Source organism: Atractosteus spatula, chromosome 7 (genome assembly GCF_055471065.1).
Source record: "Atractosteus spatula isolate fAtrSpa1 chromosome 7, fAtrSpa1.hap1, whole genome shotgun sequence".
NCBI classification, from domain to species: Eukaryota; Metazoa; Chordata; class Actinopteri; order Semionotiformes; family Lepisosteidae; genus Atractosteus; species Atractosteus spatula.
The window spans coordinates 30,787,758-30,806,270 of NC_142712.1; the positions used below are offsets into that span (position 1 = coordinate 30,787,758).

The 18,513-nt window shown below is 35.7% G+C and overlaps 1 protein-coding gene across 1 annotated transcript in view; it reads left to right on the forward strand.

Annotated features, from left to right (window-relative positions):
- The window catches only part of LOC148830776 (Fc receptor-like protein 5), a 55,841-nt gene extending 37,936 nt beyond the window's left edge, over positions 1-17,905 (forward strand). Inside the window, exons 7-18 of the mRNA XM_088921262.1 lie at positions 1,052-1,345; positions 1,808-2,104; positions 2,232-2,525; positions 2,795-3,091; positions 3,756-4,055; positions 7,683-7,784; positions 8,070-8,135; positions 8,221-8,283; positions 8,639-8,698; positions 9,133-9,177; positions 13,198-13,242; positions 17,322-17,905. Of these exons, the coding sequence (XP_088777388.1) occupies positions 1,052-1,345; positions 1,808-2,104; positions 2,232-2,525; positions 2,795-3,091; positions 3,756-4,055; positions 7,683-7,784; positions 8,070-8,135; positions 8,221-8,283; positions 8,639-8,698; positions 9,133-9,177; positions 13,198-13,242; positions 17,322-17,326 (1,868 nt within the window). The 3' untranslated portion in view covers positions 17,327-17,905. The remainder of the gene's footprint in view (positions 1-1,051; positions 1,346-1,807; positions 2,105-2,231; positions 2,526-2,794; positions 3,092-3,755; positions 4,056-7,682; positions 7,785-8,069; positions 8,136-8,220; positions 8,284-8,638; positions 8,699-9,132; positions 9,178-13,197; positions 13,243-17,321) is intronic.
- The last annotated feature ends 608 nt before the right edge of the window (positions 17,906-18,513 follow it).

Below are 18,513 nucleotides of genomic sequence, written 5' to 3' on the forward strand. Positions count from 1 at the left end.
TGTACAAGTCGCTGTCAGCCAGAGCAAATCTTGAATAAGTGATTTTGTGAATGTTAAAGTTACAATTGTCTTGACTCTACTGTGCATTAGAAAGACCTAATGTGGAATATTGTGTTCAATCCTGGTGACTGTATGAAAAACCTATAATACATCTTTAGAGAAAGATCAGGGATGAAAAAGAGAAATAATTTCTTGTCTCAATGGATTGCCATTTAAAGCTCCTTCATCTCTTCAGTGTACAACAAAGGCAATTTGATCTAAGGAAATAAAATATTAAGTGGGAAAGACATTTCTTGGCACTTTCCTGTACAGAATTATGCTCACCTGACATGGCAATTTAAACACCTACTGTGTAGTGTGAGTAATTATCTATTAGAATTACTCTCTAATTTTTATACCCCTTTTCCCAGGTAATGAAATGTATCATTGAATGTTTTCTCTGCCCTCTCACTATCTCATTTTAATGGATGTATCTTATAAGTTAAGTTCACTTTATTAGCCACATACAATTTCTTGCATTAGGAACTCATCTTTTCACATACCCCAGCTTGTTCTCCATGAGACACAGACAGGGAGAGAAGCTTGGGGTCAGAGCGCAGGGTCAGCCATTGTACAGTACTCCTGGAGCAGTTGGGGTTAAGGGCCTTGCTCAGGGGCCCCAATGGAGTAGGATTCCAGCTGCAGGAGTTGAACCGACAACCTTCTAGCTACGGGCACAGATCCTTAGCCACAGTGCTACCGCTCCACCCAGAGTATATTATAATCAAAACAGCACTAAATAAATCTTTATTAAAGAATACATTTAATGTACACATTTTGTATTAATAGTTGACTTTTCATCCTGTGTTTCTGCATATCCTCAGTGGTCTAGCATAAGGAAGAGAATGAAGACAAATTTATGTTGGGCAATTAGCTGGAAATAAAGTCTGTTCAAGGATTTGCTCCCATGACAACTTTAAACCCATGTGTACTGAATTAAACGTAAACATCTGTCTAGTCTCAAGTCCGTGCACACTGTAACACAACATTTCTGACCCTCTGATACACATAGCTTTACCGAAACCTGTGCTGACTCTGGAGTCTGGATGGACAGATATATTCACCACAGAGAAAGTGACTCTGATTTGTGCGATTCAAATGGATTCTACGGAGTGGATCTATAAATGGTACAGAGATGGACAGGAGCTTCCTGTAAACAAGGCCCGTTCCAGCAACAGTAACAGAAACAGATACACAATCCCCTCTGCTGCTCAGTCAGACAGTGGAAAATATACCTGTAGGGGTCAACATAGAAGAAAATCACTTCATTCTGAAAGCAGTGATGCTGTTACATTGCAGGTGTCTGGTAAGTATTTTTGACACATATTCATTCTAACTATTATCCAACTACTCAAAATAAAGTTGCTGAAATATCATCTTCTCCATTTTATTTAAAAAAAAATGAACACTGTACTTTTATACTCAATTTAAAAATGTCTTCAAGTTTTGCAACAATAGTGTTTACTTTGCTTTAATCTCCTTTTTTTCTTTATTTCTTGTTGCAATTCTGCATTACAGAATTATAGAAAAAGCCCAGGGGCATCGGGAAATTTAGAACATGCAGTAGAGTAGAATTTAAAATTAAGTTAAGTTATTTTAAGGCTTTGTAATACATTAGTAAGGTCATAAAGACCATTTGGCAGCTTTACAGAACGTTCAGAGATGAATGATATAAATGATTTGAAGCTTATATACAGTAGGCTAGACTTATTGTATACTAATGGCTTTTCAGCAAAACATAGCAACAACTGATTAACTTCTGTTTCAGATACAAAACCAAAGCCCACCCTGACCCTGGACCTCTCCCATGTAGAAATATACACAGGAGACAGAATTACCCTGATATGTGACGCTGGGGGACGTTCTGTTGGCTGGAAGTATCTCTGGTATAAAGACACACAGGGAGCAGTCCTGCTCAACACTGACAGCAGTAGGACTGATGGGTCCAGTTACATCATTAGTTCTGCTGCTCTGTCCCACAGTGGAGAGTACTGGTGTCAAGCCGGAAGGGGAAGTGTGGTCTATTATACTGATCACAGTGATTCTCTGCATATAGAAATCATAGGTAACAAATTTAATTAATAAAATTATTCATCCTTACATCTTGATGTTATCTTGATGTTTGATACTGTGGATGTTATTTCAGTACACAACTGCTTTATTTGGTCGTTTCAATCTTGTCTTATGTGCAGCTCGACCACAGGCAGCACTGGCCTTGGAGTCGGGATGGACAGAGATATTCATTACAGAAAGTGTGACGCTGAGGTGTGAGGTTGAGACGGGCTCTGCTAACTGGAGTTATAAATGGTACAGAAATGGACAGCAGTTTCCTGTAGACAAAACAGTCCCCAGTAAGGGAAATGGAGACACATACACAATCCTTTCTGCTGGTCAGTTACATAATGGGCAATATACCTGTAGAGGAGAAAGTAATATTAATCGATTTTACTCCAACAACAGTAATTCTGTGATACTGAAGGTGTTTGGTAAGTATTATCTAATACTGCATAATTTTAACTGTGATCTTTTTTCTTATAACAAAAGTAATGATGACATCTCTTCAAGTTCTTCTTGCTAGACCACTTTTCTAATTTTATTCCTTTCATAAGAACATAAGACTTTATAAAATGCTATAAATGAAAGGGAAGTAATCACCCTTTTTTTCTTCTTGAAGGAATCTTAACCTGGTGTTAATAACATTGCTTTAGAACAATGTGGTTGAGACAGAACACATTATTTAACTTGTGTGTTTCAGAAACAAAGCCAAGGCCAATTATGACACAGGAACTCCCCATTGGAGAGATATACACAGGAGATAGGGTCACCCTGACCTGTGGGCTTGTGGGAAATTCTGCTGGATGGGAGTATCTCTGGTACGAAGATAGACAAGGACTAGATCTGCTCAACACAGACAGCAGCAGGACTGATGGGTCCAGTTACACCATTGAGTCTGCTACTATATCCAACAGTGGAGAGTACAGGTGTCAAGCCAGAAGGGGGACTGTGCCCTTTCATTCTCAAAGCAGTGATACTCTTACATTAAACATATCAGGTATGGTACTGAAATATTTTGATTTACTTTTGAAATCTGATTTTTCTTTGTCAAAGGAGAACATAAAGAACTTCATTCTGTCATGATTTGAATCCCTTCCCCTTAAGGCCGCTCCAGCTCTTTCACATTTTACCTGATCTCCTGCACCTGCCTCCTGTTCCAGTCTCCCCTTTAAAAGAAGATGGACGCCACAAGGCTTGCCTATTTTCCGGGTTGTCCGAAGGCAGGCCTTTTCCCCGGCGTCCTGACCGTCTACGCCCGGGGCTTGGAGCGCCTGGCTCCGTTACCCTTTTTTAATCCCCCTGACCCTTCACCAGATCCCGTTATGGCTTTTAACTTAATTTGTCTTTGTCACGGATGGACCACCCGGCTCTGGTCATTTGCCTCCCTACGAATTTCCCTACGAGCATCCCTTTGGACTTTTTGCCTGGACCACGCCCCCCTCGAGCACCTTCATCCCTCTCCCCTGTTCGTCTACCAGCCCTGTTTCCCGTCTCTTCCCTGTTTCTGTTCACTCCCTTCTGGATTGGGCTGTCTGCAAAGATGCGACGTGACGCATTCCAATCTCTTAACATGAAGGAATATATTTTAACATGGTTATTGTGATGTGAAGTCATACAAATGTACAAGTTTAAAACAATATTTTTTTTTCATCTCATTGTAGTAGAGGCTCGACCTCAGGCTGTGCTCATCCTGGAGACTGTATGGACAGAGGTTTTCACTACAAACTATGTGACAATAAAATGTGAAGTTAAGGACAGCTCTCTTGAGTGGAACTACACGTGGTACAGAGACGGACAGGAGGTTCCACAAAATGCAAGTGACTTTGGTAGAGGATATGCAGAGAGATTCACATTTAATTCTGCAACTGAATCACAGAGATCTAATTTCAGCTGCAGAGGGAAGAGGGAAATGAAACCCACCTACTCCTTTGAGAGTGATGTTCTTATACCGAAGGATATCAGTGAGTCATCTTTTTTTCCTTTCAAATAAATACAATAATAAAATAGCAACAATAATTTTCCCTGTATGCTAATATAATAATTAAAAGTCTTTTTTAATTGCACTCAAGTCAAATAACATAAGTATATACTTTAGACTTAGATATTACACAAATGACAAAAGTGTCATCAAAACAGATTATTAAACCATAGTATTTTCAGCATCAATATTGTAAAAACATTACATATACAGTATAGTGTTTGGTATGATCTTCATGAGCATTAACACAACATTTACGTTATCAAACTTTGTAGGTCAGGTTAGAGTTAGAGTTTCCTCTGGAACTGGGAGGTCAGCAATCTGATTTTGACCCTGCATTGTGGTACTGTAGCTGCATAATGTAGATCATGAATTACAGTAACACCTGACAGTGAAGCACTAACTGGGCAGTTGTTGTTCTCCTGTCCTAACTGAGGGTTGTTGACCTCTTCTGTTTTAATCAGAATAGCCTTACAGTTCTCAGCGGTAGAATAATTTGAGGTGGTCACTTTAGTAAGGTCAGATCACAGATCAATGGCCAGTGTTACACAAGCACCTGCTTGTTCAACTGTCTATAATCAATTATCAACCCATTAGGTTTCAGCACTGGAAAGTGTGGGAACTTATGAGTGATTTACCAATTAAATCCATTCACTCACTCATAAGTTATTGTTCTGTGAGAGAGTGCAGCATGTCTGTGATTGAGTCACGCATAGCTGAAGGAATATTGTATTGCTTCTCAACAGCTGGCTGGGATTCAGGAACTGTGGTGCTACACATAGTGTGCAGTTCAGTTAGGCTGCAATCACAAGCCTCCTTTGTGAAAACATCTTGGAAACCTTGGAAGTTTAGAAGTTCAGTTTCCAGAGATTAGATTTGTGTAGCTATTTTATCTGCTGTATTTATTCTATCTATTTATCTGCTTTACACAACTGTCTGGTAGTTGTGTAGCTGCTGCATCTACCCTGACGTCTGTGGAAAGATTTTCCTGAGGACCTGTGTGAGCTGCACTCTTATCATTAAGGCGCACTCTGCCTAACCCAGCTTTGAAGAAACCCTTTACCAGTAGGAGACAGTTGTCATCCACTTGGACTTAGAGTGGTACCTGTTCGCTACCCCCTTTCTTCTCCAGGGGACTGGGAAACTTGTGAAGCTGGAGTAGTGACTTAATGGTTAAAGCTTTGGCAGACCCATTCTGTGTGAGTAGAGGCCCTGCCACGCTCTCTTCACTCTGTGCCAGCAAGTAGAGGACTTGATCCTTCTGTTCAGATTAAGGGTGCTGCAGACCATCAGGTTTGATGTTACAACCTGTGTTGACGGCTGAGAAAATATTGTTCTGCCTGCTTACTCGGTCCCCTGCTCTATTTGAGGTAGAGAGCAACATCTGCAGTTAATGTGGGGACCATCATGCCACCCTCATTTACTACCTAGCAGGTCTGAGGAACAGTTTTCCCTGTGATGTTTCTCTAGGTCATCATGCAGGGAGTTGTCACCTTGGGCTCACATGTGTCTGTAACATGTGGCTTATGGTATCCAACTGGACACTAGGTCTCAATATCAGGTCTGCACCTACTTGGGCTGGGTGAGACAGCTGGGGTGCTACCTGAGGGTAGTGAACTAACTGGTTCTTACCGATAAGGCTGGAAACTGAGAAGGTTCCATAGATCCATATTGGTTTGTTAGCAGAAGGGTCTCATTGGAGCATGGTTTCAGGACAGGTGTTCAATGAATTGGTCACTAGCATCTGATTTATTCAGAACTTTCAGTCCCTGCACACCAGGGAGGCAAAAACAAACATTATTTATTTCTCCAGAAGTGTCAGCGTGAAGCTAAACAGCATTTACTAAGTCTTGCATCTTTTGCTTGACTACAGCACATTCATTCTTCCCCTTTTCCTGTGTGAAACAACTCTGGCAGACTTGACTTGAGCCCACCACTATAGCTGGTGGCAATCCAGTAAAGGTGGCAGCCTACAGTATATAGCCCATTCTGTCCAATAAGCAATGGCTCTGAAAATCTGGAAATATACAGTAGATGGGATGTTTTACCATTTTTTTTGCCAAATTTTAAACTTTAACCACACCCTGTGTGTCCATTCTAAGACACTGGAAGTGTCTTACATGTTACTAGTAGTTGTTATATTACAAGTTTCCACTCTGAGAAAGTTTCTAAAATTTTGTATGTTTTGTTTAATGTTTGTGAACTGGCTGGATGAGACTTAACATACTGCAGTCCCAGTGTCTAGCAGTGCTTTACAGTGCATAGTATTTTTAATGGTGACATTGACATATAAGTGATTTGCTTAGCTTTTCTGTATCAGACTACCTAGAGACAATTTGAAGGCAGTTTTCTTTTCACTGAACTTGGGTTGGTATCCAAAGTTCCAAGCTGCGATTTACATGCTTCACCCTTCCTGGGGTTCTCCCACCCAATCAGATGGGCTGTCAGAGGAGGAGGAAGAAGGTCCTGACTTGTTGACACATGTGTGGGGCATGCACTGCAACGCCGAGGGAGTGGGCCTGAGCTCATTCACACCACCAGGAGTCGAAGAGTGAACTTGTCCACTCCTTATATCTTCATTTACCTGTGCCCTCCTAGCCAAGCAAGTGGCATTGGGGTTTCCTTGGTTACTCCTAGGCTTGGATGTCGTGTGGGGCTCTGCCAATGTTGACCGCTGCATGGTTAGCCCTACTTTGATGGCTTTTACCCATCTCAGGGCTAAATCGGCCAGGGTTGCTTTTATAGCGTGAATATGCTTTTTGCGCCATATTTCTGATAGCGGATAATCTCATTGTCTTTGCATCTGCATGCAGTACAATTGCGTCTCTGACCGATGGATGAAGGATTTGCAATGAATAAACTATTAAAGTTAACATCCTCATCAGATTCCTGATAAGTCTATCATGCAAAATACATCAACCTAAATGTTTCGCAAAATACAAGAGGAGACTTGGTTTTCACCTGTGGTTCTGGGAAGAAATCAGCTTGGAGACTTGAATGAGCCCATCGACACTATATATTATTAAATGTACATCATTTATAAAGTTTTACAACATCTTTTACTGGAGGGGCCTTTTTAGCTGCATCCCTCTGCTTTTTAGAGAGAGGCACCAACTACTTGGTCAAGACACACCAAGATTATTAGATATATTTAATAACTTTAATAACATTTAATTCTAAATGAAATAGTAAGTCTGGTCTCTACACATTAAAACTCATCTGTAATTCGGTAAACAATGTTTTGTGGCATTGCACTGTAACTGTTTGAGAATGTAAGAGGGCTGATTTAAATATACTGTACCTCTCTTGCCCCTTACTTGGATAGCTTTCTGGGATATGAAAGCATTTCCAGGCTTACATGTGATCCTTTGCATGTAAATGTAAAAAGGTTCAAAGTCCATGTTTATTTATGAGAGATTTCTTGGTTAATTGAAAACATGTTAAATCAAAGTCAATGCATAGGTGATGAAAAAGCAAACTGAATGCAAATTAAAATGAGATAAAATATAATGTTCCTTTCCTTAAATGTTTGTACTGTAAGTGCATTGTGATATTTGAACCATAATACCATCTAAAATGTATATTTCTCCTTTTGTCTTTATTCTTGCAGTTCAGAAATGGAAGGTCATTGTGGGTTTTTCTTGTACTCTGAGTCTGATTGTGTTTCTTGTAGTCTTGTTCTTGTTTTGTATGAGGATCTGCAAAACATCAGGTGAGATCTGATGAAAATTCAAATGACATCTGTGGCATTGTTTGCATTATCCAAATTTTTTTTTGTACTGAATTTGAACAATGACAGCTGTTGAGTTTTGAAGATACTCTTCCTGCATCCATTTTTCTTAGTGTTTCTTCTCGGGTCTGTTGATACAGTACTTATATTGTTAATATCTGCTTAAAATAGACACTAACTACTATATATTAAACATTATATTTAATGTTTTTGACTTGCTGTTTTCTCTACCTTTTCTGTCTCATTGTATGTTGTTATTTTTCACAGGTCAGAGCACTAAAAATCAAGAAGATATGTTTATTTCAATGAAAGACCAAAAATTCAAAAACTCAGGTAAAAAAATAATGTTTCGGTCTACTCCATGATCCATTATTCACTCTCTTTGTCTTGTCCAATAATGCAGTTTTCTCTACTCCAGGTAATCCCATAATTCAGAATGTTTACAAAATAAATGACTCTTCTCTTGAAACCATAAATGCAGGTAAGTCAAAAATTCAGCACTGTTTCTCAATTCGTCATGAACATGTTCAGAAAAAACAAGTTAATCTATTCATTTATTATTTCTGTGTGAATCCTCACACTTTAAGATAATTACAAGACTAATTCACTCTACAAAAGCATTTGTAGAAATAATTAAATAAAGCTGTAGCATTAGACATATGTAATCTAGAATTTTACTTATTAAAATGTGTGCTTAACTTAATATGAAACCATAGATAGTTTTTAAGAAATCAAATTAATCTGACAGCATTTAAGCATTTTTTTCAGATGTATTACTCATTCTCTTTCTCTTCCTTTCTAGTACACTTACTATGTTTCACGTTTCTTATTTTCAGATCCTTTAGGAGACTCTGTGGAAGAGACTACCAGTTTAAATTTTCTCAACAGAGATACTAGTGAGTCTATGAGACAACCCCTTCATGTAATATCATGTAATTATTTGTTTCTACCATCTGTGATCTTTCTTCTTTCAAATATGTTTTTTACTATGTCATTGATTCTCAGGCAGCGGGTGTGATTTGCTTATTTGTTGTATTTTATTATGTTTTTGTTTCTATATGATTATTATTTCCCTCATTTAAAATTCAAAAACATGTGTCTGAATATTAACGAGCTCTTTATGCAATCTAAAGATGGGTGTTACTGGTCAATGTTATCAATGACTAATGAGGAGAAACCTGCTGTACATGGTGAAAAATTTGAAAGCTCTTTCCACCCTAACCTAGAAGGATGTTCATTCTAGTATAATTTTCATATACAGTATGAATTTGAATTGCCCAAGATAAGGGTTTCTGCTAAGCAAATAAATAAAACTTATTTATGCTTGCAGGTCAACTCACAGAAAAAAATATAGGTATACTCTCTTCTTTTAAAGGTAAGTGCCCCTTTTCTCTAAAACAAAAAAAATAACAATATGCTATTTACGTAAACCATATTGTTTATTACATGTCATCAGTTCATTTAGTTGACAGCTCCTAGACCAGACACAAAAATTTATTAAGAATATTAATACATGTGTGCGAGGTGCACCGGGTCAGAAATAACAAGAAAGCATTATATTAGATTTTCATCTTTAACAGTTAAATGTCTGCAGTAGAGCTCTTAACACAATAAAAATGTGAGCTATTACAAATGTTAAATAGGTTTTAAAATTGAAAGAGCAAACTAAAGAATATATTATTAATTAAAGTTTATTTTTGCAGCTTAGTGTATATACTATTTATTGGTGAGAAAAAAAATTGAGTTTCTCTTATTTACAAGTTCCTCTTCACAAGTCATTTCATGAAAGGCTTGTCAGTGATGCCTTTTATAGAGTTCTTCTAAACTGTTCTGAACGTTTGAGTTTCTATCAGCACAGAGAAAACGTTCCCTCCTTTGAGGAAAAAAGACCCTTTAAATCACTACCTGTCATGAACCTCTCCAGAGGTCTCACCCTTAATTTCTGTCTATAACTAGATCTTAATATTCACTGCTTGTATTCCTTTTACTCAAATTGACTTTCCACTGGTACTAACACCACTTTATACAAGCACTAGCTCAGCCAGCTTTAGCTACTGTAAATGAATTCTATTTAGTTGTTAATTAGTTTGGCGCACCATTCTTTACTGAATCCAAATCACTAAATTTAATCTATTGAGCATGGCCACTGAGGTTATGGAATTTAGGACTTAATCCAAACCTAATCCACTTTAAGAACGCTTACAGATACCAAAGGGTACAACCTATGGTCTTAGATTTTTCTTACCAGAGTTCTTGTGATAATAGCTTTCACTTTGTGATGCTCACTCAAACCACGATACCACAAAACTCCTATAAAGCTCATTTTTAGTTCTCTTTCAATGTATAGTGCAGAAAATTAACCATTGATAAAGACAACATTTCTCCATATACAGTAGTAGTGCTGTAGAATTAAAGTGTTCAGATAAAGTAAAATAATCTTTCTGTTGTATTGAATTTGGTAAGTATGATGAACTTCCAATAAACCAAATGCATTGGAATTCTGACACAAACTAGGACCTCATAAACTGGGTCAATTATGACACCCTCAGTAATGAACTGTCCATATCCATACCTCTTTTTCTACCATTCCAAGAAGGGTACTGGGTAAGGAAGAATACTACATGACCTCACAACCAATAACTGCTTGTGATGACTTGTCTTAAAAGATACTGCACAGCAACTGGGATTTGCTTTCTCATTCTCTTAACGTCTGATATCTCACAGCAGAAAGAATCCTATAACTGTTACTATTGTTGTCAGATTGGCAACTCAAACAGCTTAGCCTCAAGTGATTGCCAGACTGAGAAAGACTGGCATAAACCAGAACTCTGCCAAAGAGTTTGTCTGCAACAAGAGAAGTTTGGACGAGCTTCGAATTGTCATTTTGCCTGATCAACAAGATAATAAATTTGGATGTTTGTCAACACCACTGAATAGCTACTGGCTACTCATCATAACAGCAACAACCATGGGTACCACACTACCAAATATCTTTCTAACTCATTCCTTACTTGTGAATAGACCACAGAGACTCTTTGCATTCCAGGAAAGCGGACTTCAGGAAGTTGCAAAGTAGGAAATACTTTCTTTTGTATGTGCCACTGGACTTCATTGCCACAGAGCCAACAAAGATTGGACTGTTGTGTCTTGATCCAGTCTTCCACTCTCTCTAGGACTTTCAAATACAGTATATCTTACAAAAAATGCCCAGCTATTTATAGGAGACTAGGAGACCGCTTCAGAGAACATGTCAGGGCTGTGAAGATTAAAGATTTTTCCAAGCCCATAGTTTCTCATTTCACCTCAGATGGCCATGATCACACTGATCTGTCACTGTTCTCAAAGAAGGGTTTCTCAACTCCCACAGCAGAAAGACAACTGAAACTAAACTCATCCTGAAACTAGGTTCACACCTTCCCCCTTCTTCTCTATTCTCATGCAGGTTTTGACTTCACAACTTTCTCCATACCTCTCCACTTTGCACTTCCTGAGTGACCTCTCTGCCTCTCCCCTCTCCCTCCTCCTACACTTTTCCAGCTCTTGTTCTTCTGTACTATTTAATCTTTGCCGTCTACCCTGTCTTTCTCACACCTGAAGAAGGCTCCACGGCCGAAACGTTGTGTTTCCTTTCTTTTCTTTTCAGCATGGAATAAACCCTTTACCAGTTGCTTTGCAGCCTGTGCATGCTGACACAGCTCCCTACTTGAACTATAACAAATAGTTTGACTACTAACCTAGTTAGAGTCATGTATAGTCAATTAAACCTCTTGCTATTATCTCTTGTAATCCCTGAATAATGGATCAGCAATTTTTATGAATCATGGCATATTGCATCATATATAGTCACTTTTCTCTTGATTCTCTTGAAAATTCTGATCTGTTTCCTTTGAACTTTATGTCACCATTTATGATGATTTATTCATACTACCCATGAAGTACTCACAGAATTTATTGTTCTAATTTCTAATTGTTTTCTTCAACTTTCATTATGACAGCAGTCTTATTAATGCATTGTTCCAATTTAATATAAAATCCTTCTATATTGTCCAGATGAAGAAAATGATGTGTTAACAGAGTTGCATTTTCAAGCACTATTTTTCTTAACTTACATTTATATTTTTTAAGCTACCTGCATGTAACTGCCTGCACTTGTATATTGTGGGTGTGTTTTACATCTCAGTTTGAAACGGCGGACGCTAATGTTTTTTTTTTAGTTTTTGGTCTTTCAGTGCTGGTCAGGACAGACCAGTACTATAAGCTGCTGATTATCACAGCTAGTCTGTGTAATTAAAATTGTTCAGTTTTTGTTCTTGTGTTTTAGATTGAATTTATACTTAGTGTCCAAGCATTAAGGAGTGTTTCACATTTTGTATATCCCAGACTCTGCTCAACCCTTCATGCCCATGGGATATTATATTTTCTTACACAGTGGCTGATATAATTATTTCAACAGTCATTATAAGAGGTCTGATGACTTCTCTATATTATTTTTATATGTTAAAATCATATCTGCACTCAGTTAACTTTTTATTAAAAATCAACAATACATTCATTGCAGTTTAACAATATTTTTTCGTCTCTTAACATATATCTCTTTCAGGTCTAAACCACATTGGTTTTACTCAAAGCAGTCCTTCAGAATTAGCAACACTTTGAACCTAAGTAAAAAAAGTAAAAATTCATCTTTTACACTGCAATAGACTAGATACAGTCAGTATACATTCATAAACCTGATAGCAGATTGAAAATTTAATATATGGAGATACAACAAAATGCCCTTTCCTTCAGACTGCATGTTCCTCAGAGCAGCATCATATTTACACGAAATGTGGGTTTAATTCTCATCAAAGCATGCATCTGGTTGGGCCCTATGTATAGCAGCTTTCAGTGTATCACTTCCTTATTTGTACTAACCAGAAATCACCTAAAACTCTCTTGTCTATCAATACACTCAGAATTGTGAACCTCCCAAGACATGTTTTGTTTGTGTTCTGTAGCACAATAGTTTTAGAAAGATGTACTCTCTGATGAGACTGGTTTGGCAGTGGCTCTAAGCTCCAGATGCCACTGTACTGTAACTGCTCCGTCTCAGTGATGACTTTCAAATCGCTACAAACCTTTTTATTAAAGCGAGTTGCATTGATTTTCTGAAATCTGTTTTATGAAAAACACAGTTACATTATAGTATATATACAGTATATTGCTACCACATGAACTGTGAAACTTTTCTTTTTCTGCAGAGCTCCCTTTTTAATGTTTATTTTTCATGCTTAACCTTTAATCTGTGAATTAAAATTCCAAGTCTTTCTGTATGATTTTATAAAATGATTATGATTAAATTAAAAATTCAATTAAAAATAGTTTTTCAAACCATATCATTTTTTTGTACTTGCAGAGCAACCAGTAAAAGAAGAAATGGGTGGACTCTCTTCATTCATAGGTAATAATTTAAATTTTCTTTCTTTGTAAAACTGAACAAAATAGAGAGCCCCCAATATATTTGAGAAAAAATAAAGTCTCAGGATCAATTTGTTTACAGGTAAACAAATTCAAATCTCTATCTACTAATTCAGGTAAACCATTACTAATATTTACTAATATGTTTGCTCAGTTTACTAATTCATGTACACAGCTCAGTAAGTTGTACAGTACATACTGTAGATTATGTAACATGCACATTTCAATCATCTAATAATTGACTGTTCATGAAAATTATGGACTCATATTAGTGCAGTTAAGTTTAAATTGATTTAGTAAACAATTTTGTCTTCATAAAAATGCAAAATATTGTCTTGAGTATTGGCAGGGTGTGGCAAGGGCTTTCACAAAAACTGAAAAGACCGGGACCTATATATGCACAGGATCTGTGTGGGGTTAAAAATCTAAACACGGAACAGGAAAATGTTATAGCAATATTTTTTTTAAAAAAAAGGCATATTTTTAATGTCCACTGCAGGATACAATGTATAAAGAACGTGTGAGTTGATGTTGAATATAACAATTACTTTAAATGTTTTTTTAGAAAATTTGGAAAATACCACAGTATATGACATTCAGTATATAGATCCAAACCCACAACAGTTGGCTTATCTTTCATACATGAAAGAATTAAATCAATTTGAATTCTGCAGTCCTGCAAAAACTGTTGAGAGAGTCAAATTTGAAAGAATAAGCATACATGTTGATTCATATATGAAACCTAAATAATATTTACTGTAGATACTGTACATACTGTTACATACTGTAGATACATACTGTTAGTAATAAGTGATATGTGATGTGAGAAGTGATACAGGGAGAAATATGAAATATATTATTTTCTCTCTGCCAATAATACCACAAATGGATGAATCATAAATAATTTAAATAAAAAATAAATAAATATTGTCTTAGAAAATGACTTTTCAGAAGTTTTTCCAAAGTCTAAAATGAAAAAAAAGAATGTAATAATCTATAGAACCTAGGCACTGTTACAGTATGTGTGAAGCAGGGTGAATGCTGGGCTTCTGCAGATTTAATGCTTTGCACTTTGGGTTATTGTCATGCTGCATGCCCATTAGGTATAGAAGCATGTTTTCTACATAAGCAAACAAGTATGCACTTTGGAGTATTTGTAGTTTATTTCTCCGCATTTTAACATTTCCATCACTTTGTCAAAGGTATGATCTCATCTGTCCATCATATTGTATTTATATATGAGGATAATTATATATGATATAATGATATAATAACTAAAGATGGAGGTAGAAGAATGAAAACTGAAGTTTACAGTAAGTTTTTTTTTCTACTTGCAGTATATAGAAGAAAATGCTTCCATATCTCCTGGACAGCTCTTCACTATACAGCATAACAGTGACCCAAAACATATAGTCAGTACAAGGTCTAATTTCTGTTTTTGGTCTAGTTTGCTATAGATTATTTAATAAATTTCTTATTGATAATTCAAACTTTTATTCAAAACAAATTCAAATCACATTTCTTTACTTAGAGTTTGTAAAATATTTTCAGTACAAAAAAAAAGAAACACAACGTTTTGGCTGTGGAGCCCTCTTCAGGTGTGACATTGTCATTGTTATCTAACAATGTTATCTGACGTTTTTGATAACAAAACTACACATTGACATTCTGTTGTCGTTGCTTTTAATGACGTTGATTTTCCATTATCTTAATGTTGTCATGGCAACGTTAGGTTAGATATCAGTTCAGTAATATTTTGTAATATTTTCTCTTAATGCAAAATAGATTTCAAGGCTTGGAAAAGGATAACTCCGTACTATTTTCAGCTCAGCAGTATGTTCTCTTAGTGTTAACTACTGTACATTTCAAGGCTTAGAAAAGGATAACTCGTGAGTGAAAAACTGGCATATCTAAAACTGCAGTTTCACATGTATTAGGTAGTTAATGTCACATCCACGCCGTCATATTGCTGGTCTAAAAAATAAGCCATCTTAGTGCGCTATCCTATGATAGGATCAATGTCTTCCACTTCTACAGAAAAGTGTTATGACATATTCCCAATGCAGAGTACAGCAATCAAAAACTGAGGAAACACTAGTACACTTGGCTTCAAACAGTATAAAATGGCAAAAATACTCCCTATTCATGGGTTTAATTTTGGGTGATCCATCCTACAGTATAATGTTCAATATTCCTACCTTTATTTAGGAGTTAGTTGTACTGTACATTAACATGGATTATTACAAGTTCATAAATATGATAAATAATAACTGATAGATAATGTAAGGCTCTGGCTGTCCCGTGACCCAGTATTGGATAAAGCTGTTAGAAAATAGATAGATGGATAGATAAATAATGTAGACAATACATTATATAATTATTGTGCTGGGCTCAGAAATATATCAGCATGTGATGTTGTCATATATCAGAAATAATACTATGTTGACTGTTGCCTCATTTCTGTTTTATTTATTAACCATACTATTTTTGGAGACATGGTTTAACTGAATCACATTTTACTGTAGTTGTTGTCAGCTTCTGGTCAGCAGCTAATAGAGAATAAAATGTCAGCCTCCTCACTGTGGCATATTCGCAGTTCAATTATTTTTAATATAGTACTCAGTGCTGTACTTCAGTTCACATGCATTGTTTAAGACTGGTGAAATGTTCTGTGAGTTGTAGCGTGAGACATTTTAAATAATATATGCTTAATTATATTAATATCGAGATACACAGTATATACAGTATGTATGGGTTTTTGAATGCATTGCTACTATTGCCATTGGATCTATACTTAAATCTCTGAAAATTCTTTTACTATCATCATGTTTTTATTCCTTTCTCTTGTCTGGAAAAATCCCTTGCCTAAAAGATTACTCCCTTTGAATCCTACTTTAACTACATCTACTTTTACTGCAATTCAATAAACTTTTTTTTTTAGGGAGCAATAGAAGATAATTATACAATACAAATTTAGTCTTATATAGCTCCCTTCAGACAGTGGAATTGAGTTGCTGTCCAAAGTTGAAAGAAAGATTTTTTTCTGCGTGTAAAGCAAATGAATAATATATAATATATTAATATTAATATTAAGGCTGGTTGAGGCTGGTACATTAATTTGAGTATCATCGGCATAAAAGTGAAAATAAAGTGTACAGATGCTAATGATATCACCAATATTGTATGTTGTGAATATACTGTAGCACTGTATCTAATATATAAATACAGTAAATTACTGTATGTTGTTATCGATACATTTTCTGGACACAATCCTGAACAACCCATACAGTCTCCAGGTGTTTTCCATGTCTTATTTCGGTGTTAATTGAGTGATGATGCTAAGGTACTTTTAAAACTTAAAGAAAACTGGTAACACAATAACCAGGATTGCCTATCCTTGTGGGTCTCTGAATTTGTTTTGTAGGAGCAGAAGGGGTTTGCATACACTGAGAGGCTGAGAATTATTGATTAACTGCTTTACTAGGACAGGAAACAGGTTATATGTGTTCCACAGTGGTATTCTAGGTACAGTACGCCCATTTGCATTTCATATACAGTACTTCACAACACATTGCTACAAATGCCCGTGTACAAGCATTTTCCCTTTCTTAGGTCTTGTGGAATTATGGAGATATTATAGCATATACAATTACTATACAATGACCTAATACAGTATGTTCGTAACAATAAGGATAGTTAATTTTTCCACTAGGTTTATGCTATGTAATACAACTTTTTCTTTTCTTTTACACTTCCACACAACCTAAATTTCTCAGCTTCTTAGAATATATTTTAGCTTCTTAGAATAAATTAGAATACATTTACTCTGCAACAGTTGTGAACTTAATAAACATTGTACAGTACAGTATATACAGCAAACACTGTTCATGTTAGTAGAATCCACTAAAGTAGAACATTTAAATATACATTTTACATTTAGTATTCAGGCTTACTGAAGAAAATATGTATTTGCCAATTTTTGTATTGTAATCCTTATACTAATCACAATTTAATTTCTGAGTCTTTATTTTCTTTAATTTTTCCTCTCTTTTGATTAAACAGGGTGAAAGACAAGCAATGAAAGTCAAAGTTTCATACAGTGAAATCTGCATGGAGAAGAAAAAAAGGTTTTGTTTTAATTCAGAGATAGTATTTTTGTTTCAAGGAGTAGCCATGTTTTAACTCTACACAGAACTCAGACAATTATAAGGACATTGATTGAGAAAAGATATATCATCTAAACAGTGCCATGAATATACTGTATATCATTAATGTTAAATTAATTAGCAATGGTGTGAGGCGTGGGACTAAAATTCTCATAAGTGGCTTCTAGTCTTCAGCTGATTATCTCCTGTGCCTTTTAGCCTTTAAATATTATTTTTATTGTATATAATTTATATCTTGTATTTTTTGTTTTGCTTTTGCTAGGTTTGTCTAGTAAATTACTTTTAAATGTTTTTTTCTAAATGTATCTGTTCACATCTCACATCTATTGTCCTATATAGAATTTCAGGGTATTATTGTATAGAATTTATTTAAGGGAACACCTTGTAGGGTTTCATAAATTAATACTTATACTGTATTACAAGAATATAAGTTTAGACTGTGTTTAAAAATGTTTTAAAAATAAAAAAAATAAAATACTAGTTCTTAGTTTCAATTGTATCTTTTGGTTTTCATAATTCACTGTTGATTCTGAAGAAATCCGGTTAAATCTGTCAGTGCTACTAAAAGATTAAGATTAAAAAAAGATAAAATATTAACCTTAACCTGTTTTTTCATACTTTGACATGCTTTTTGCATGCATGACCTGTTAATGGTCTTCAATAAAGCATGTTTTCGATCTCTTTCCGTGAAACTCATTTGTTTTTACTCAGCTAACCTCTATTCTCTATAAGTAGATAGCATTTTGCACTCTAAGCTGCCCTTTTCTGCTCAATACAAAACTGTGAGAACTTGACAGAGACTGGTATTTTCAATAGTTTCATTTTGAAAGTGACTCTCAAGAGGGTGTTGAGTACCCTCTACTGGCATCAGACAGAACTGTGCATCTTTTCTGGCATAACATTAATAGAATATAAACAGATATAATATATATATATCAAAATTGTTTTGTAGTTCTTCTTTTTGTTTTAACTTGTAATTTTTTTAGCATAAGACATAAATTCACAGTTTGGAGTATACTTGAAATAAATACACTTTTTCAAGTATCCATTTGCAGATGAAACTAAGTCATGCAAGTTTTTCCATTGTG